At 34.7% G+C, this 21380-nt stretch overlaps 4 protein-coding genes across 4 annotated transcripts; 2 read left to right on the forward strand and 2 right to left on the reverse strand.

Annotated features, from left to right (window-relative positions):
• The first annotated feature begins 1583 nt into the window (after window positions 1-1583).
• Window positions 1584-4145, forward strand: LOC108761725 (pupal cuticle protein). Its single transcript, XM_018508431.1, has 3 exons — window positions 1584-1706; window positions 2350-2612; window positions 3271-4145. Exons 1-3 carry the CDS (start codon window positions 1692-1694, stop codon window positions 3482-3484), a joined length of 492 nt encoding a protein of 163 aa, XP_018363933.1. The 5' UTR covers window positions 1584-1691; the 3' UTR covers window positions 3485-4145.
• A 4355-nt stretch (window positions 4146-8500) lies between these two features.
• Window positions 8501-10981, reverse strand: LOC108761679 (pupal cuticle protein). The gene is made up of 3 exons (XM_018508344.1): window positions 10823-10981; window positions 9369-9987; window positions 8501-8752 (listed from the first exon to the last, which is right to left on the reverse strand). Exons 1-3 carry the CDS (start codon window positions 10832-10834, stop codon window positions 8577-8579), a joined length of 807 nt encoding a protein of 268 aa, XP_018363846.1. The 5' UTR covers window positions 10835-10981; the 3' UTR covers window positions 8501-8576.
• Window positions 10982-16248: 5267 nt separating this feature from the next.
• LOC108761688 (cuticle protein 18.7-like) lies at window positions 16249-18078 on the reverse strand. Its single transcript, XM_018508355.1, has 2 exons — window positions 18000-18078; window positions 16249-16800 (listed from the first exon to the last, which is right to left on the reverse strand). Exons 1-2 carry the CDS (start codon window positions 18009-18011, stop codon window positions 16315-16317), a joined length of 498 nt encoding a protein of 165 aa, XP_018363857.1. The 5' UTR covers window positions 18012-18078; the 3' UTR covers window positions 16249-16314.
• A 1523-nt stretch (window positions 18079-19601) lies between these two features.
• Window positions 19602-20459, forward strand: LOC108761686 (uncharacterized). Its single transcript, XM_083287362.1, is given in 1 exon segment — window positions 19602-20459. A coding segment is annotated over 1 exon segment (744 nt). The 5' UTR covers window positions 19602-19649; the 3' UTR covers window positions 20394-20459.
• The last annotated feature ends 921 nt before the right edge of the window (window positions 20460-21380 follow it).

Here is a 21380-nt window from a genome sequence, read left to right on the forward strand (position 1 = left end):
ACCTTTCAGATCAGACGTACCAATAGGGCTCGATCGATGAACTGGCCAAGTGGCCAGTTGCGACACCACCGTCTCCGTTTTAGTTATTCAACAACTATTGTTATCGCCACCTCCTGACATACTATTGTGATTGATATGACACGTGTGGATAAATAAACCCATAAACTCTGCGGGGTGTAGTGGGTGTAACTCGTTGCGTGATTGTGACCGGAAGATATAAGCCTAAGATAAAACTGTAAATCGGTCTGGCTAGGAATTATACTTTTTCCTTTTAATAAAATGCTAATGAAAATTTATCGGGAACTTTACTCATTGCATCGTCCATATAGCATTCGAACAAATAAAAACATTTCATTTTTCTTATGTGTGATTGCGAATTTTTAAATAAAAATTTTTTAGAAAAGAAGTATCAATATATATTTCTAAAAAAATTTTAAATGTTCAATATAATATGTTATAAGACCGTATATGTGATAACACAAACTATAGAAATCAAAGCCTTAAACGGTCTAGCTGGATCTTGTATGATTCTTATATGTATGTAGTTCCTAGAAACGCGCGCCAAAATGATTTTTCGATCTTGAAACGCTAACTCTATTAAACTACCGCAGTAATATCACGAAATAAATTGACTAGCAATTTAACAAATTTTTGATGCTTATTCGCATCTTCGAAACAATGTTAATAATGTTGAATGAGACATATTAAAATCTGTAAATAATTAATTATTGCGAAAAATATTATCTCGACCGAGAGTCGAACCCGGACCTCTTGCATTCCATGCGAGCGTTCTAAGCCTTTAGACTACCAAGGCCTTAGTAATTTTCTTCGCAATAATTGGCATATGAAGAAACAACGTCTCTTTAGGCGACGTAAATAAACAATATAATATATTATAGGACCGAGATAACACAAACTATAGAAATCAAAGCTTTAAACAGTCTAGCTGGATCTGAATGCTTGTACGATTCTTATGTGAATTTATATATTACGTATGTAATCCCCAGAAAAATCATTTCGGCGTGCGTTCCTGGGGACTACACACGTAGTATATAAATTCACATAAGAATCATATATAAGCATTAAGATCCATTTAAAATATTATTATTATCATTATTATTATGTTGTAACTAATTAATAATTACCTGATGCTTATTATTGTATTATAACTATAGTAAACTAGTTACTTCCAGTATTTCAAAGAAAAAAAAATGCGCAGAGCACAAACGACCTAATCGTGTGTAAGGCCGTTAATAAATCTCGCTTCGCGGTACCAGTGTCACTTTGGCGAAAGCCGGTGACTTTAATGACGGTAAACTGCATCCGCAGATGACGCGCATAGTTTAACACGGCATAGCCTAGGCGCATTTTTATTCTTGACACGACGAGGTCACGGGACACGCGTGCTTACGGGTGCCATTGTTAGCGTAAGTAAATGTTACGGGGCACGGCGTTGCAGTTAAGGAGAACGCTTTTCCTGGGTGTGGTTGTTACCCCGCAAGTCGCACCGGGTCAGGCGGGGCACGGGCAGCAGCAACACGCCCGATCAATGCTCGTACCCCTATAAATTGCACCAGACGCGTTGATGGCAACCGTAATGCGGATCTAAACGCACGTGCCAACAGCCGCAGTGTCTTGCCGAGATCTAAGGGTGACGGGATATCTTTGGGATACGCAGGGTGACCGCCGCAATGATCAGATACTTCGTGAGTACGCTTGCTGTGAGATTCCAGTGACCCGGAATTCCTCCTAACCGACTTTCTCGCATCTCGACAATTAATATTAAATTCTTATGAAATTAATATTACTTCACTTTCTAAGTCTTTTATTATTCTCACTCTTATATAAAAATAAGAATTTTATTACTTCGGAGCTTACATGCCAAGAAGGGACTTGATTTACAATTTCTCTTAGACTTCACATTTATAATTATAACACACTTATAATGAATGACTAACTAAAACCCGTTCTAAGCCTTATATATTAATGTCTATAATTAATCAATCCTTTATCACTAATCTCTCATGTAACTTACTAATTTAATCAATGTTCTCTTCTTTTCTATATTGCGGAAAAAGGATAAGTTCTTCCAATGGATTCTACCTAATTTTGTATGCTTGTTTCTTAATATATGTATATTTATAAAATGAATGTTAATAAGAAACAATAGGTTTGTTTTTATTGCTACACTAGATTGCACTAAAACTTTTCTTCTCGCTTTTGCTAAATTTCAAACATGCATCTATTTCACTTTAAGTACAAAGAATGTACACTAGTTCAGCTATAAATATAGACCTAATAATGAAAAGTCAACCAAAAGATAATATTTTATCACATCTTAATTCTTAGATCCTCTTCTCTGCAATGTCGAGCGCGATTCTGGCAGCTCCACAGTGGTACGGACCCCATGCTTCTCCGGCGCCATTGGGCCCCGATGGTCGTGTGGTAGATACACCGGAAGTTGCTCAGTTGAAAGCTGCCCATTTGAGTGCACTGGCAGAGGCTAATGCACGGGCACCAAAGGGATCCATAGGAGCTTACCCTGGCGCTTATCCTGGCGCTTATCCCCAACCCAGCGGATACGCTTCCGGAAATTACCTTTCACATTACAGGTTCGTGTCAAATATGCGTTACTAGATCTCTCTGAAGCGTCTTTGTAAATTCTTATTTCCAAATGCAACTAAATTACACTGAGATTACATAAAATGATTTTTATTTTACCAACAAGACGTATGTATATGATAAAACGTTTTTTTTTTGCTGAGATCAAACAGAACTATCGATTATCATATTAGTTACTACTATTATTCAGTGCTTTTAATACTCAAAATAAGTAATTTCTAGTATTAAATTGGGTCTCTGTAAAGGTCGATAGATTTAACATACACTTACTATAAAGATTTTGTTAATATTTTCAATTGGATCTATAAAGTTGCTACTTATATTCACTAGATATTCTTTTTACTAAAAAGTTATGCTAATTTAACTAAATTTTAATATTATTATCGAGAAATTCTGCTATATTTAACAAGAAGGAATTAATTATTCTCATTTGATAATTTTTTCAGAAAAATTTTGATTTGTTCACTTTTCAACAGATTGAATCTAAGATTTTCATTCAATTTATACAACCAAATTTTTTTCTAATATATAACCAATTTAGAAAGAATTGTTTTTTTCAAGATTCTATTTTTTAAATACATTTAATCTATAACAAGAGTCAATCTAGTCAAATTTAATTCTCTAAAATCGTTTGAATACATCTTGCAGCGGACCACCAGCCCCACTAGGCCCAGACGGCCGCGTAGTTGACACGCCCGAGGTACAGCAAGCCAAGGCCGTACATTTCTCTCTTTACAATGCGGAAGCGCGGCGCGTGCCGGCCGGTCCAGCCGATCCAATTGCTGCTGGCGCCTACGATCCATCCTGGAACAACGGTGCCTACAATCCTGCTTGGGACGGCCTGGCCAGCAACTACTATTAATTCGACTACAAGAAAAAATGATCGGAGCGAAATGCATTTCCGCTCGTTCAGTGGACGTCGACGATCCCATGAAATCGATCACACGATTGTGTTAAATCCACCAATGATCCTCGATATCCTTCTCACACGAAAAGAACGGTTTTATTGGCGTATCTAAAAATCTAGATAGAAATTTTAAAATAATTTTGTTGGACTATCAAAATAATTATGTAGAATGTGCTCACATAATGAGCAATGTTGGAAAAAATTTTAACTTCCAGCTACCACTCATATTATACAGCACAGATCATTTTAATAATGTTGCAGCAACATCCAGCAACATTGCAAACATTTTATTATTTTAATAGTCCAACAAAATTATTTTGGGATTTATATCTATAAGCTAAATTTTTAGGTATTTCAGCAAAACTGTTCTTTCCGTGCAGCTACCTCAAGAATTGGAAGACTATATAAGATTCACTAAGATATTACTAACTACCTCTCCGATCACTCCGAAACAAATGGTTCTCTCTCGCCGATCCTTCGATCGCAACTCCCGATAATCTTTTCGCCTGCGGTGATTTTGCAGCGTCACGTTTCATGCATCTCCTATTTATCGCGCACAAATATTCGTACTTCCGATGTATATGTTAGAAAAAATATATATTCATATGGAACAGCAGTGGCGTAAAGAGACTATTCCGTAATAACTATTCTATGCTTCTGCATATGGTCCAATCAACATCCTTTAATCCACTCGACTTGAATGTTTAAGATTTAATTTTTTAAATTTGTATAATCTAGAAATCCAAATAAGTATCCCTTCCAAGAATTCATATACTGAGAGAAATATTTAATATTTGTAACTATAATTACATGATAAAATACTTATGAATTCCATTTTTATATCTAGTTATCACTCCATATACTATTAGCAATAATAATTATATTATAATTCTATTAAAAGAATAAATAGTTGGCATCGAAAACTGAATTATAGTTAAATTGGTAATTATAACTATTTTTTCTCTCAGTATATAAACTATTATGTATAAATACATAATAGCCTGCATTGCAAATGTGTTAATTCCGCTCTTCTTCTTTGAATGAAAATATTCTGTTACATTCATTCACGGCTGTTTGGGTACAGTATTTATTTCGATATTATCACATTCTACCGTTAGTCAGATCTACTTTCGCGAGAGTGTACGCGACATCATAGATCATTATCTGCTGAACCTCATTGTTGCATACCTCGTTAAGCACGATTAATCGCGTCCTTGCTAATGGCACGAGCTGTCTAGGATCTCGCAGGATAACTGTCTCGCGTTATCTCGTAGAAACCGGTTTTCTCATCGTTTCTTCTCGCAATCGAATTTTCATTTCCTGCAATCAAGTGTTCAAAGATCTATTAGTTAATCAGAATCTTTAATATCGAGATGTTCGTTGTTTTCAATCACTCTGCATGGCGTTTTCTATGCAACGATCTGTAACACGTCAGTGCAACGTGTGTTTGAACAAAATTTTCTTGCAAAACACGCCCGATTCGCGGACGACCGGTCATGGATTACTCGACAATCCCTTCAAGGTAGTCCTCTTTTTGGTGTCTATTGCTTCGAAAATTGGCAACGGATCATTGAAAGGACAATAAAAACTCAAGGTATAGATTCCTTTTAAGGGATTGAATAATTTTATTAACAAATATTTGTCAGTTTCTTTAAACCGGTCGACTTAAATTATTTGTTGTATTTAATGTAAATGTGCTCCTTTATGCTCCACTGTTCAAAAAAAGATATCTTTCGGCGATAATGCGATATAGAATAAATTATAGTTTCATTTGAGATCAGCAGAATAGCACGGAAAAGAAAATTATTTAATTTTGTTAACAAATATCACAGTTTTTTTTTTATTTCTTTAAAATGATGAGCTTAAATTAAATCCGCCGTATTCGGTAAATACTCCATTATTATTCCGCAATTCCTTTTGATATGTATGAGAATAATTCGAAAAGTTCTCGGCCTGACACAGAAATGACGCCACAAATATCAAACTATTATAATTTTATACAAGTTTGATCCTTCACAGAGCTACTTTTAAATTTTAAACAGATGCGTTTATTAATTTCTTTGTTTCATTCGTATAAAACAAGCAACTTTTGTTAATGACTGCACTCGCTTACATTTCTTCAACTGTAGTCGCAAACTTGCGGAGTAGCATGAGGAAGAAGATTACTTAATTTTGCACTGAAAAAAATTTTAGTCATTTTTCGTCCAATAAATGATCATTCATCAATGTCCGACTTAATGTAGTTAATTCATTGATACAATAACTGGGTTCATTTATATAACTATATATTCATTCTGGCAATGAATTTTAGGAATAATTTTACAACTTAAATCATTATGAGAATTCATTGGACTAATTGTCATTTTTTTTCATAATTCAATGAATATTTTATTGTATTTACAGTTTTGGTTCAGTGTGTTAACAAATATCAGCTAATTCCTTAAAAATCGTCAACTTAAATAATTTGTCGCATTCGATATATTATAAATATATTATAAATTCCTATGTCATTATTTTGCAATTCCTTTTTGCAATAAAATGCAATACTGAATAGATTTATTCAGTTTGAGGTCATCAGAGCAGAGCGAGAAGATTATTTGATCTTGTCCCCGTTATAATCGACGCCGATCCACATCGTAATGTGAGACGGAAGAACTCGGTCGACTAGCTCGCCGATTGTTGCGCAAATCTACGTAAAACGGGGTCTCGTAATACGTAATCCCCGCGACGTACACGTAATGAGTTAAGACCACGGTCGCGGACGTGGCTGCGATATTCCACGCAGCATCCGCCGATCTCCGCGCGCGCGCCTACAGAATTTTTAGCTCTTCTCAGGTAGGCGTACCATCCGATCTTGTATCTTTATATCGAGGTCAGTTCAAATTGCGCAGGGTAAGTAACGAAGGAGTGGGTAGCGAGGTTGCACGCTCCGTCGCGAATAAATTCAGTTTTTTCTCCCTCGAGATGAAACGCCTCGATGATAGATCGTTTCTGACGATTCAAATTCGTCAACTCGAGCCGATGATGTCATCTTTGACCCCATGTTTTTTGGCAAATACACTGTAAATCCAAGTACGCAATAAATGTCTTCAAATAACACATTAAACTGCATACAAAAATAAATTTACACATTTAAACATGTAATATAGTGTTATCTTTTTCACGAAAAATTAAATCTCATATATAGGAGCTCAGCGGGTCAATCGATCTTCTTAAAATTACGAAAATTCTAAGAATAATAATATATGTATATTACTTTTTATTAATATATTATTTTATTAATATATTATTTATTTAAAGTTTATCTAAAATAATGTATCATTATCCATGCTCTCTAAAACTTTTAGAGTGAATTGTTACTCTGAGGAGTGAAATCTCACTCGTAAAGATTGAAAATTGAGTCACTCTTTTTCAAAATTGACTTAATTTTCATTTTTTAGAGTAAAATTTTGCTCTAAAGAATTTAAAAGATTTCGATGAAAAACTAATTTAAGGTAAAAATACTAATAAAATTTCTTAAGCGAACGCCACTATCCCACTCACTCCTATGTGAAAGTACGCTGAAATTACAATGCATCTATTTCGATTTTCTTTGATTCTCGAGCTTTGTTTTGCGATCAATTCCATTCTTCTTGCATATTCTGCATTAGTTACAAAGTTACGATTCCTGACCTTTCTGCGGCGAGGTATTCGGAATCACGATGTGCTCGGCTTCGCTCGAAGAACGAAGCTATTATTCCGCTCCCTTGCTCATTTCTTCTCACGTCTTTCGTACACCGATGACCTATGTGGCAACATTCACAACCGTAACGCGATGTGACTATACATTTCAATAGGATTTACATGATATTTCTTCGTTCCCAGAATTAAATTGCCATTAGAGCGTAGTGTCGTAAACATTATGCATTTCCTGAGAAATATGTAAAACACATAAAAAATAATAATAATTATATACATATATATATATATTTTTTTTTCAGTAAATTGGTATCTACGTGTGCGCCACGCAAGGCACGATGCCGATTAGCTCATGGAACAATGCACCTCTTTTTATTCAACAGGTGTCGCGATTTTGCTTACGTAAAATTGCGTGCTGCATTCGCCGCAAGACGATCGTTACGATACCGTCCCGCGACGGGCGCACCGCAAAACGCAAAACTTTCCTAATCAACGTCCCACGACAACCCGATCGCTCTCTTCTTGCTCTTCCGATTTCTATCTAGATTAAGACACTAAGAGTTGCGTCACGAATTACCGCGATTTCTTCTACGAAATATCGCGCGTCGCGATCTTTCGCGAATTCTTTTCTTTGCGCGCCTTAAAAAATGACAAAAAATATTAATTAATTGTCTATCTTAATCTAAATTTAATGGATTAATACAGCTATGGATTAATACAGAATATACAAAAAGAAGTCAGTACGAGTTTCTAATTCACGGAAGTTAATTAAATTGCACGCGTTCGACGAATCTTTGCAATCTTAATTAATAGTGGTAAAGAAACGTTTCAGCCTTACTTAAATTACGTTAGACGCAACGCAAGATCGAGAAGTAGGCCAGCACATAAATAGAACTTTATTAAAACTTAATTGCCTATTTGACGTTATACGATGACGAATTAGAAATACTAGTCATCGTATTATATTATTTTGTAATCATGTAAAATATTTTACACATAATACGCTCATTAATTCACAATAATAATAATCAACTTGTACCTCTCATTTTTAATTTATAACGAATAGATATAAAATTTAATTTAATCAGGAAGTTATTGATGTGAGATAAATCGTTGTAAATAAAGAGGAGAAAAAAGAAAGATAGGAATCAGGATGGAGAGAACGAGGTTCGTCCATTCCTTCTATTAAGTCTTTTTTCCAGCAGTCTTTATGTATCACAATCTTCGAAAGATTTAAAAAAGAGAGATGTACAAGCGAGTGACCTGCGTCGCGAGAAACATGATAAATTCGTAAAGATAGGAAAACAATTTATTCATCTAGAATATGTACAGGGACCGGAACATGTTGATCGACCGTGATTCGCTAGGTTTAGAAATTTCCTATCAGATGCTGGGACTGATAATGACGAGGCTGGAAACCTGACGGATTGTACACTTGTTGCGTGGCGTAAGGCTGAGTTCCCGGGTACGAAGATGCTGGGAATGCTCGCGAAGCGCCATAGTGTCCTAGATTGGCAGGAGCGGGACCGGATGGAGATCCATAAACTAAAATAATAATAGAAAACACCGTTTAAGAAAATACCCGACAGTTTCAAGGAATATAATGAACCCGTATATACTATCAGTTACTTATTAGAGTAACTCAGGGAGGGATAGAGAATACAACAAATTTAAACTTAGAATAATTTCTTGTAAAATAAAAATGTTCTATTCATATATTTTTTCTATTAATTTACTTCTTATCTTAAGGATGTAAAAATAATTCATTTCTTATAAAATAAAAATATTGTTTGATGTTCTATTCATACTTTTTCATCAGTTTATTTTTTATCTTAAATATAAAAAAATAATTTATTTTTTTTGTAGAATAAAAATATTTTTCAATATTCTATTCAAATTTTTTCCACATTAACTTATTTTTATCTTATAGATAAAAAAATGTCATTTTTATGCTTATGTTGAAAATCTTTAATCTCTAAACTCTTCATCCACTTTTTCCGCAATTTTCTCGACAATCAATCAAACTTTTACATGTTGTATTTAACGTTATATTGCCGCGAGCAGATCTCAAAACACGTTTCCTATTCACGCCTTGCGTCAACGATTTACGCCGCGGCCCACGCGACAGTTCATCGGTCTCTCCCAGTTCTGCTTCGCTCACCTTGACCCTGGTGCTCAGTCGGATTCTCGCTCGCGTGTTTGTAAGCCCGGGCCTCCGCCTCGGCAAGCTCGGCCAATCTGGTTGCCTTTAGGGCCGCCACTTCCGGCGTGTCTAAGACCGTCCCGTCCTCGGCCAACGGCGCCGGTACGAAAGTGGTGGGCTTTGCTGGGAGCGTGTAACTCTTCTGACCTACAAAGTTAGCCCGTGCGTCGTATTGTTGAGGTTGCTGATAATTCACGTAGATGGGCGCCGGTACATGGTTGGCAGTCTGATAGATCGGAGTGGGTTGCTGGTAGCTGGCCTGTTTCAGATAAGGCACCCCGGTCGGTTGAGCAGCTGAGTAGCTGTATGCGGGCGATGAGATCTGCGGTTGATAATCGGACAAGCCTTGCTGGTTCTTCCCATCTTGAGCTGCGCGGGCGGCGGCCCTCGCGAATTCAACAAAATGCGCAGCCTTCGCCTGCGCTACTTCCGGCGTGTCGATGACGTTGCCGTCTTCGCCAACCGGAGCGGGCGGCGCGAAGTTCGGTGCAACTTGTTGGTGAACCAGAGGATTCCCATATGGGGATGAACCGACGTATGCGGCTCTACAAGTTACCGCCGTGGCGAACAGGAAAATCTAAAAACAAAAAACGAATTGGAGCAATTAGATCTTAATTCGAAAAATATATATTTACGAAAAAATATTACATTTTTCTAAGTTCTGTATAGTGTTTTAAAATGCTTATTAGCATCATTATCAAACTATATTAAATTTGATTTAATTAATTAATTAATTAATTAAAGTTATTAACAAAATTAAATTTGATTGATTTAATTTATGATATTGTTATTCCAACTTCGATTTATAATTCGATAATAATCGATGCACAGTTTATAAAACTGGAAAATGTATTTAAAGAATTAATTTCAAGATCTAGTCTTGATCATATTTGGCTTTTTCTTTATTTATTTGATTTATTAAATTTTTCTATATTATATCCTATGTTTTCAAAAAGCATTATTTCGCTTTTAATTTAACTTTTTGTTAATGTAATATTTCGCAGATGACTTTTAATCCTCCTTATTCGCGTGGGGTGTCCAAAACATTCCGGCTGCATAAATTTGCTAAATAAAAATGGTATTTTTTTATTAATCTTAATATCAATTTTTATTTAATTGTAAATTATCAAAGAGAAAAATGAAGATTGGTATACAACATTGGGGTGTCAAAAACAGCCCATGTTGTAATTACGTTAAAAAAGCCATAAAAATATTGAAGGATTAATTCTTCTGGGAAAAATTTGATAGAAACGATGGGCCTTTATAACCGTGACGAATTACCAATACATAATCGATACTTGATCCACCGCTTATCAGGTCATCTCGTTGCGCGATCTCGATCGGCATTTCGCTGGGCGGATTCTTTCGACCTACCCCAACCTTTCACTTTTCTTTGTCCCGGGATCACTCACCAGACCTCTCATGACGATCCAGGGGCGTTGTATCCTTCGTTGAACTCCCACACGCCTTCTTCCTGATAAAAAGAGCGCTGCTGTTGTCTGTCAGTATTCGCTCCCAGGAGTGAGGGACCCGGGCCGGGCGTCGGTTCGCTGTTTTGTGTTCCTGGAGAACGGCTGGTTGGTACCATTTATAGTCGCATTCGTCTGTCCCCTCCCACGTGCATTCGATCGCCAGCGACCTGGGGGAAACCAGAGGTGATCGGCTATAACCCGATGGCCCGGGAAGTTTGCCGGAAAGATCGGAAAAGGGAAGGCTATTCTCTTCTCTTTCTCTCTTTCTCTCTTTCTCTCGCTGTCTGTCTTTCGCCAATTGCGACCTTGACATTTAAATGCGGTTTCTGCATTTCATGACCGGAAGCATATCGGGGGGCTATAATGATGTACTCAATTGCATCTTAGGATCAGTTCGATCAACTCCGATTAATTTTAATCGACGATTTGATCCGTTAAAGTTGACCATTCACATATGTTGTAAAACGAAATGACAAATACGATTGATCAATTCCAAAGGATCTAATCGTCGATTAGAATAAATTGAATGAAATGACTCTTATGCCCGTTTCTACCAATGTGATTTAATTTTAATCTCGGTTCAACAAATTTTTCACCTTTTTCTAGTTTTAAGAATTAGGAAAAGACGAAGAGCAAGTTGAACCAAGATTAAAGTTAATCTACATTAGTAGAAACGGGTGATTTCAACTAAACTTCGGTTAACTTAAACAGTACACCGAAAAAATTGTATTCTTAATTTAAGAATATCCCACTTACGTATAGTATGTTTTCTTCTAAAATAAGCGCTGAGACGATCCTCTTAATTTAAGAGGGTAATCATCTAAAAATTAGTATATTCTTAATATGAGAATATACAGGATGTCCTATTTTAAACGATGATCTCAAATATCTCTTGAACAATACATTTTAGAGAAAAATGCTTCAGATAAAAGTTGCATGGTTTTAAAAGGGACATCATCAAAAACCATGTGAGGCGTGTAGCGCACGTGTGGCGACGATTGCTTTCGCAAATTGAGAATATATTATTAATTTAAGAGGAAATATTCTTATATCTGTTAAGAGGAAGTATTAAGTACATCTTTCAAGAATACAATTTTTTCGGTGTACTATGTTATTGAATAACCAATAAAAATATTAAATTAATCCATTATGTTTAATGTATAAAAAAAGATTGAAAACAATAAATTATACTCTTCAAATTCTTTAGAGTGGAATCTCACTCTAAGAAGTGATAATTGAGCAAGTCTTAAAAAAAATGGCTCAATTTTCAATCTTTAAGGTCCTGTTTCACAACTCATGGTTAATTCTTAACCGAGGTTCAATTTATTTTTTATCTCTTTTCAATTCTAGAACTGGAAATAGATGAAGAATAAATTGAACTTCGGTTAAGAGTTAACTGTGAATTGTGAAACTGGGCCTTAGAGTGAGATTTCATTCTTCAGACAATTCGCTCTAAAAGTTTTAGAGAGTTTATATTAAAGATCCTGTTTTGATTCTCTCAGTTAAATTAAGTTAAGTTAATTGTTGATTAAATTAATCACAGTTTGATCACAGCCCTTAGTTCACAGACTTAAAATCATGATCGATTGTTTGCAGAAAGGATTTTTACTTGCTGAATTATATAAAACGGAGACTTTTCGATTATACCAAACGTTTTTTACGATATTTATTTCTTTTCATAGAATTTTCCAGCAATTAGTAGCGAGTTATTAATTGCCTGTCACCAAGCTGCGTAAGTCAATCCGGCATTCTTTTATTGAACAAAAGAACATGTATTTTTACTCCCTCGTGATCCTGGTTAAATCACATGTCACTGATAGAAGGGATCTCGGTGCTGAGAAATAACAAAGGCGTGTATTGACGCTAAACGACTCACCAGCCCTGAGCAAACGAAGGACTCGAAGTCGAAGGACGAATTGTATTAAAAGTACATTCTCATATAATACAAAGCACATTGCTCGTAATGCTCGTTATGATGTATACGGACTTTTGCGATCCATGCCGTAAATTTACTTAAAAGTCACGCCCTACCGTGAAAAAATTAATTTCTTCAAACATATTTATCACGCATAAAGACTGTAAAACATTACAATTGATTTTAAAATGATTACATTAGTTTGTATTCAATCGTAGTTTTTAATTCGGCATTATGGAAAGAACGGTTTTGTTGTAGTATCTAAAAGTTTAACTAAATGCAGAGTTGGAAATAATTATGTACATAATGGTTAATGCTGCAAAAGATTTTCATATTCTAGTAACTAGCTTGATCATCCAATATAATTAATCTGATGGTCCAATATAATCATTTTCAAATCTGTATCTATATAAATGTTTAAATTAAACGTTAGTAAAAAGCCATTCTTTCCATCTAAGATGAAAATAGTACGATTATTAAAGTGGGCTTTATTAAATTAATCTAAAAGATTTTAAAACGTAATAATATAAAATAGAATAACTTAAGAAGAACTTAAATAATATTTTAATATTTGTTTAGTTCCTACACTATTAAGCTCATAATATCAAATTATACTCAATTTGAATTATTTTTAATCATTTCTGTAGGTCGCCACTGTTCCTACTCAATACATTTTTATTTTAACTAAAACAATAGAGTTAAATAATTTAACTCAAGGAAATGTATTAAATTTGAATAAAATTTAGCTTATTTATTAAATGTATACATTAATATGAAATGTATACGTTGTTTATTTTAAAACAATTATAGAAATGGATTGATTTACACTTTGACACATATGGAAGTTATAAATAACAAAATGTTATGTAAGTCAAGGGATTAAGTTGCCATTGCACCTTTGATATCTACCTAACAGTATACTTTTTCAAAATGTTGTGATTGAATTCATATACATTTGAGAAAATTTTCTCAAGTATTAATAAATCGGAAAACGATCAATAATGTATAATATGTTAATAATAATAGTGAATTTGATTGAGATATAAAAATATTCCAAGTGGTTATTTATGTAAAAAAATCAGGTGATTACTCCCGGATTAACTAGTTCAACATATTGATCCAATTTTTGCATATTTTGCTAAAAAATACTGGTATAAATATTGACACTAAGAAAAAAATGTATTAAATTTTAATAAATAAATAAATATATATATATATTTGAATAGTATCTATTAAATATTTACCTACAGTACACATTTACTCATTAAAAAATGATACTTAGATCAAATGAATGATTCTTGTACCAAATATAAACATATCTTCATATTTAGTAAATATTTAGTTCATACTATATTAAAAAAATGATTTATTAAAAAAAAACGTAATACATATTTTTTAAATAAATATATGTTAAACAGATACCATGCTCACGCACATGTCGTATGAATGCCTTTGACACTATCGCGACGTGAACACCTTTGACAAGCCCACGTTGCAAGTAGACAAACGTAGCAAGCAAAGTGACGCGTTACTATCATTGTACGTGACCGCGCCTTTCCTCGCCGTTGCTCTACTATCACATCTTATCCATCTTCATCGCTATTCGTTCGATCGGATCGATGAGTGATCTATCGACCACCCCTGAGCCGTTCGCTCACCAAGCACTGCACGTCGATACGATACGAAAGCGACAGTAAGCGACCGTTTACCGCGTTCAATGTCAACACCTCTGCCCTGTCCCGTGAGACGCATTCCAAACTGAACAGACTCGACAGCAAGCCGAGCTGAGATATACGAACATTTTTGTTCCCTCAGAGATTGGGCAAATCTGTGTATCATGCGATTCCGTGAAATGGCAAAAGAGTATCGCGAAACGTCACGGTAATCGCGTGTGTGTAAAGTAACTAATGTAATACGAGAAAGCGGGCGGTGGTTCTTGCTTTTTTTTTCCAATTATGCGCTCGCGACAAAACCCATCGATTGCAAACCCACGCTGGCCTCCTGCCGGCGACGTTACGTTAGATCACTTAGCGCCTAAAACCTCTGATGACCTAAAAAATCAACTGTGCGAAAATCGTACGCAACAAGTCTCTTATTGTCCTCGTAGTCTCGATTATTGTGTCATTTTATCGGCAGAATTACGTATTCTTACAGCACCATACAGAATTACAAGACGCATTTGTTGACCATAAATACAAAATACTCTCACAAATTGACATCATCCATATCTAACGAAAAATATATATATATATATTTAAAAAGTTTATATATTTTTTAAATCTAAAAAGTTTTAAAAATTAAAACAGTTTTATTGCAAAATTGTGTTCATTTTATAACAATTTTATAACAATTTTATAAATATTTTATTGTTCTCTTTCAACTTTTATTACCTAGCCAAATGCAAAATTGAGGGAGCTTTGTACTTATGCTTTACAGAAATTTAACATGGAAGTATTAATTATCAATTTTAAGTATTGAAAGCATTTAGCAAGAATGATTTTTATACTGAAAATAAATAATTTTCAATTTAAAATTGGCCAGTATTAAGGGGATCCTAAAGTGAAAACTGATGAAGCGAATTCCGAATCGCTATTTTATCAATGAAACGTACGATTTACGTGTCCTGTCATTACATATTATTTTATTAGAGTAAAGCTTGAAACACAATTTCTTTAAATTTTAACAGTGTTTCTTTTTATCATTATTTAGTGTTTTCAATGAATGAAAAGATTATGTTATGTTTATTTTCACAGAATAAATAAACATCCTTTTAAAAGCATCTCTCCTATTAATTCGTTTTATATTTGATAGTATCAAATATAAAATACTATCAAATATAAAACGGATTAACAGAAGAGATGCTTTTAAAATGGTTTTTATTTATATTAAAACAGTGCATATATTTTAATATAATCTGTGTAATGCAAATGATTGTAATGATAAAACTGAATTTGCTATTAGAAATATTTCTTGCGATAATTTATAGTCATGTTTCTGAAGAATAAAAATAATTATACAAGTTTACATTTAATTACTATCCTAAATATTGAAGTAATGCTTTTTCTAAATCCTAAATCATCAAGCACATTGCCATAAAAATATTTGTAACACAATACACGTTTATCATTCTTTTATCAACCTCTTTGTGTTAGGCGCGCCTGTTAGAACGCATTCCCATTGTACTTATCGCTAGCTGTATTGCATTCTACAGGCGAACGAGATTTCTACACAATCCTTTCAGATCTCATATGAGACTCAAAATTGAAAAATATTTCCTCTTCGTAATTGGTTATATTAAGTCTGTAAGAATATAAAAAAGAAATTAAGAAATTAATGATATTGACAATATTAAAATTTGCAATTATCTTACGAGAACATTTCGCAAAACTATTGATCTTAATTTACAACAGGAAGGTAATCAAAATAAATCAGCCAGTGGATTAAAGCACGCAGGGAGATTCAGATTTATTTACACTTTATATATATATATGAGCATGTATGTGTTAGCAAACTTGATTCAACGAAAGTAGTAACGAAGGAGCGGTGCGCTACGATCCAGGATGACGGCCGGTTGCTCTTGGTAAATCGATTTCGAAACTTCATAGCCAAGCTTCTCGTTGATGTGGTTGATGTGCGCTGCTGCATGTTCTGCCTTGGCGAGGGCCACTTCCGGCGTATCGACGACGCGGCCGTCGAGCCCGATCGGTGCACCAGAGGCCAGTTTCGCCGTCACCGCAACCGGTTGCACCAGCTGCGCGCTGCTGTCGACCACGGCTACGTTGGACGGAGCTACATAAGCGAGCACGTCGGCTGACCTGGCAGCTTCCGCAGCCAAATTAATCTTCTCGTTGATATGAGCGGCCGCGTGTTCGGCCTTGGCCAACGCAACTTCCGCAGTGTCGATCACTCGGCCATCCAGGCCGATTGGAGCGCCGGGCACCAATTTGGCGTAAACCAGTGGCGAAGTAGCGAAGGCGCAAGCCAAGATGGCGGATAGAACAATCTGGAAAAAAATTGTGTTGTATATAATGTATTTTTTAGATTTTTATTTAACTCTTTCCGCAACTAAAAAATCTATACACACTTAATGATGTTGTAAGCTCCGTTTATTTATGTTAATTAATTAAAGTAATGACATTAATTCAAGAAACTTAAATGATAAAAAAAGAATGAATAGTATATTTTAAGAGTAATACATTTGTATAAATGTAATATAAAAAAAATTAAATTGTTTGATATTTTTGACAAAGAGATTTATAATTGATTTGACAAGAGATTTATAATTGATATCTATTGTCAAATCCCCCCGAAGGTTTAATGAAATTCAAAAATTTTGTATACATTAATTTGGTTAATTCTAGCTTATGCAACTCTTTTATTAAATTGCATTAGATTGTACTTCAAATGTAACAGTAATAACATTTTTATAGAATGATATATAAAATGATATATAGAATGATATATATAAATATAAATGAGACATTAAGCTGAGCGTAAGGAATCGGCGCCAGATTCTACGTTACGCAATAATAAATCGCAACATAGAATCTGGCGTCGATTCCTTACGTCCAGCTTAACGTGTTTCATTTGTACACTGAAAAAAAATCTGAATTAAAAAAAAATATCTCTTTGTTCGCGCGCGTATTAAAAAAAATTATTTCTTTGGACCAATAAAAATTTCTTTGAAAATAAGATATTGTATTTTCAAAGAAATAAGATATTGTATTTTCAAAGAAATTTTCATTCAAAGAAATAATTTTTTTGAATATGAGCAAAGAGATATTTCTTTGAAATTAAGATTTTTTTTCAGTGTATTTATCATTATATTAATTAAAGGAGTCTTCAATTTTATTTATTTTTATTTACTACTTGTAATTGCTATTTTTATAGACGTTAAGAAAACTGTCATATAATTATCATGATTCCTGACAGCAAGAAATATAGAATTTATATTAAAAAACAATAATAAGTTAGAAACAAAATCGTCATATGAATGAATCCACTAAGTGAGAAAAGCGCTGCTTATATAATAAAAATTGAGAGAAATGCAATTCGTAAGTCAATCAGTTTTTGTCGTTTATCGCGATCGACAATGTATAATAATAAAAAAAACCCTGTATAATGCAAAATAATAAAAAATAATTAAAAAATCACAGTAACCTGAGTACGATATTCCTTACAAAAATCTTTATCGATACTCACCAAAACCTTCATGTTGAATGGAATTATTTAGCTCCTTAGCGCTGCCGATCAAGATCAGTATTCGCCAAGGTACTCGGCTAATATGTCGTGCACTACCCCGTACACGCGGCTTTATATACCCCGTGGGTAAAAGAGGCTTTGTGCCGAACCAGGCACCACTACCAGGATGTATGCCATCACAACGTAAATATCAGTGTCCAATAAAAATCGTCATGTATTTGACATTGACGCCCATTTTCACTCTCGTTCACATAATTACGAGTCGTATCGGCTTTGTTGATCTTCACAACGCCCGTCTAAATTGGTTCCTCTACCGACTCGATTAATCAAAACGATCGATCGAGCGATTCATCGCGTTCGCCTTCTTTTTATCGTCAGTTCGTGATAGCTGATATTTTCCTCCCGTTTTATGTCCGTTTCTACCAACCTAGTTTAATTTTAATCTTAGTCCAACTAACTCATGTTTTTCAAATTCTAAGAGTTAGAGAAGGATGAAGATCAAGTTAAATCGAGATTAAAGTTAATCTATACATTAGTAGAAATGGACATTATTTTTGGATTTAATTGTTAATTGTTGACGTCACATTATGATAGTTTTATATAATTACGTAATTAATTAAATTAATTTTGTTATGTAAGATAAACTTTTTAATTTTAAAAAAATGGAATTAATATTCTTATTTTAATTTCAGTTCTTAATCCTTAATACACACACACACACACACACACACACACGATGGATCATTCGTTCCTTGCGCGTTTTTTTTCTTTAAAATAGGAGCCCTTCGCAAAATAATGGTCTTCATCCTTATCTTTCTTTTTTAATACGCAACTTTACAAATACTATCTAAAAATGTTAAAGTATATTTGTAAGAATTATGTAACTTTTAGTATACAATATTCATATCTTGCGCATTTCTTTTCTTTGTCATATTAAGAACATTTAACTAAATAATAGTAAATTTGCTCTTTCCTTCTTCCTATGACTTTCAGATTTTAAGAGATACATATTTAAAGATATAATGAGTCTCTCAAAATCTATATAATCACTGAATTAATTAAAAGATATTAAAAGATAGATCGCAAAATGAATATAGATCAACAAATCTGTTTTCGTTGAAATAATAAAGGATCAAGCACACACACACACATACACACACACAACAACAGGTAGGCAGGCATTCTTACCTAATCGAGCAGAAACGACAATAAGCCCGTTCTAGAATCTGATTACGCGATCGACGCCAGCCATCGTCGCAGGCGCGACCTTCTAGATCACGGTCGATCTGGCAGAGAAATGGAAACGGGATCGGGTGTCTTCCTGACCTCATAAGAAAGAAACGGAAAGAAAATCCCTCTCCGTTTCATCTCATCGTTCACCATTACGTCCCTCATCTCTTCTTATCCAACGTAAACTCTCGCTTTACAAACAGGCTTATCTTACCGAGCGAAACGGAAGCAGTTGACCGCACGCAGCTTTTCAAATCGAGATCTCTCCCTTGTCGTCCTACACGATTGTCCTATCCTACGTGATCTAGGAGGACTATAAAGGCGACCACGACAATTGCGCCGGTACGAGTCGTTGAGTGCATCTCGCGACGTTACAATTGCGTGGGATCACCATTTCGGCGTAACTGAGTAAAGCAAGAGATGACACTATTCACGATCGTACTACTCGGTTTGACCAGCCTGGTCTCAGCCAAACCCACTTTTCTGTCTGTGCCTTTGGCATACGCGACACCCCTGACCGCCCTGACATCTGATATGTAAGTTGATATCAACAGCGGAGCGTTGGACGGACCGGAAGCCGCGCACATTGACGAGAGGACAGAGTTGGCGAACGGGATTACCAGATCAGCCGTTGGACCCTTACGAGAACGACAATCGCTTTTTCGTGATAATGCGCCACCGATATTAACGTCTTCCGCGCCTCTTGGCACCGACGGCAGAGTCGTGGATACGCCGGAAGTCGCAGCTGCGAAGGTGGCTCACGCGGCAGCGCATGTTCACGAGAGAATCAACCTGGCGAACGAGATTGCGAGATCCAACGGTGGTGAACTGGATTCGTCTGACATCGCCGACAGACATCCCGACAGCAGAATTCTGAACGCACCGGAAGTCGTGGCCGCGCGTGCCAATGGGAAGATCTCTCCGATGAACGAGGCTGTGAGATCCGGCGATGCTCTCCCAAGTGCCGTGAACGGTCGTGTAGTGCCATTGGTTCTTGGCAACAATGTCGTTGCTACTCTGGTACCCATCAGTCCCAATGGCAGATCGTTTGACGTGCCGGAAGTGGCTGCGCGTGGAGACCAGAATTTGGCGAACGACGTGAAATCTGTCGATGCTTTGGCGATCGCTGGAAGGGCGCTTGCTTACGGCAGATTAGTTTACTGAGGAAGGTTTTGCTGCTTAAAGGAAATACAGCTTACACTGAAAAAAAGATACTTCAAAATTTATTTGTAGGATATAATGTTTATTTTACTGAAATAAATCCTTATTTAATTATGGCGACATAAAATTTTATTCCTAGAAAATAAACTCTATCTATTTTATTTTTTTACAATTAATAAGGAAAATGGCACATATTTCACAAAAATGTATATTTCGCTATCACAGTCCAATTTTGTTACAACTAATAAATATTCGAAGAATATTTATATGAAATAACTTTATATGAAATAATCACGGAATTTCGGATAATAGTAAATTACACGGAAAGAACAGTTTTGTTGAAGTATTCTAAAAATTTAGCTATATATTCTAAAAGTTCAGCTCTGAAAATAATTACAGATTATCAAAATAGTTAATAGAATGTCATATATGTTGAGAAAAAATATACTAAATTTTAATAAATATTTATTTCAATAGTACTAACTAATTATACAATAAATATTTACTTAATAAAGAAAATAAATATTGTTAAATCAAATTAATGTTTTTGTACCATTAAATATATTTTTACACTTAGTAAATAGTTAGTACTATTGAAATATTTATTAAAATTTGGCATATTTTTTTCAGTGATATTATAGAACGACAAGATGACAGAATATTACAATTTTTTACAACACACACACACACACACACACATTGCTTCTACATAATTATTTTAATAAAATTATTTTTAGATTTATGTCTAGCTAAATTTTTAGAAAAAAACGTTCTTTCCGTGTATTCGTAGATCTGTTGGAGACTATGCATTAAGGAATTCTTTCTGATAAAAAATGAAAAAAAAATCGGTAGGATAAGAATAGAATAATATATAATTATCTGTTTTGCGTGACAATTATTATTATCACTCCAAATTTATATCTATGTATTCTGTACTAAATATATAAAAATAAATAATATACACATATATACACCCACGTAAAGCCAATA

The sequence above is a fragment of the Trachymyrmex cornetzi genome, unplaced genomic scaffold, assembly GCF_001594075.2.
Source record: "Trachymyrmex cornetzi isolate Tcor2-1 unplaced genomic scaffold, Tcor1.1 scaffold26, whole genome shotgun sequence".
NCBI lineage: Eukaryota > Metazoa > Arthropoda > Insecta > Hymenoptera > Formicidae > Trachymyrmex > Trachymyrmex cornetzi.

Bases quoted from the DNA above. Each gene is read 5' to 3' on its own strand.
- LOC108761725 (XM_018508431.1), top strand. The intron at 2,613-3,270 runs GTTCGTGTCAAA...TACATCTTGCAG, and splicing joins AATTACCTTTCACATTACAG to CGGACCACCAGCCCCACTAG.
- LOC108761679 (XM_018508344.1), bottom strand. The intron at 8,753-9,368 runs GTGAGCGAAGCA...TTATTATTTTAG, and splicing joins GACTGAGCACCAGGGTCAAG to TTTATGGATCTCCATCCGGT.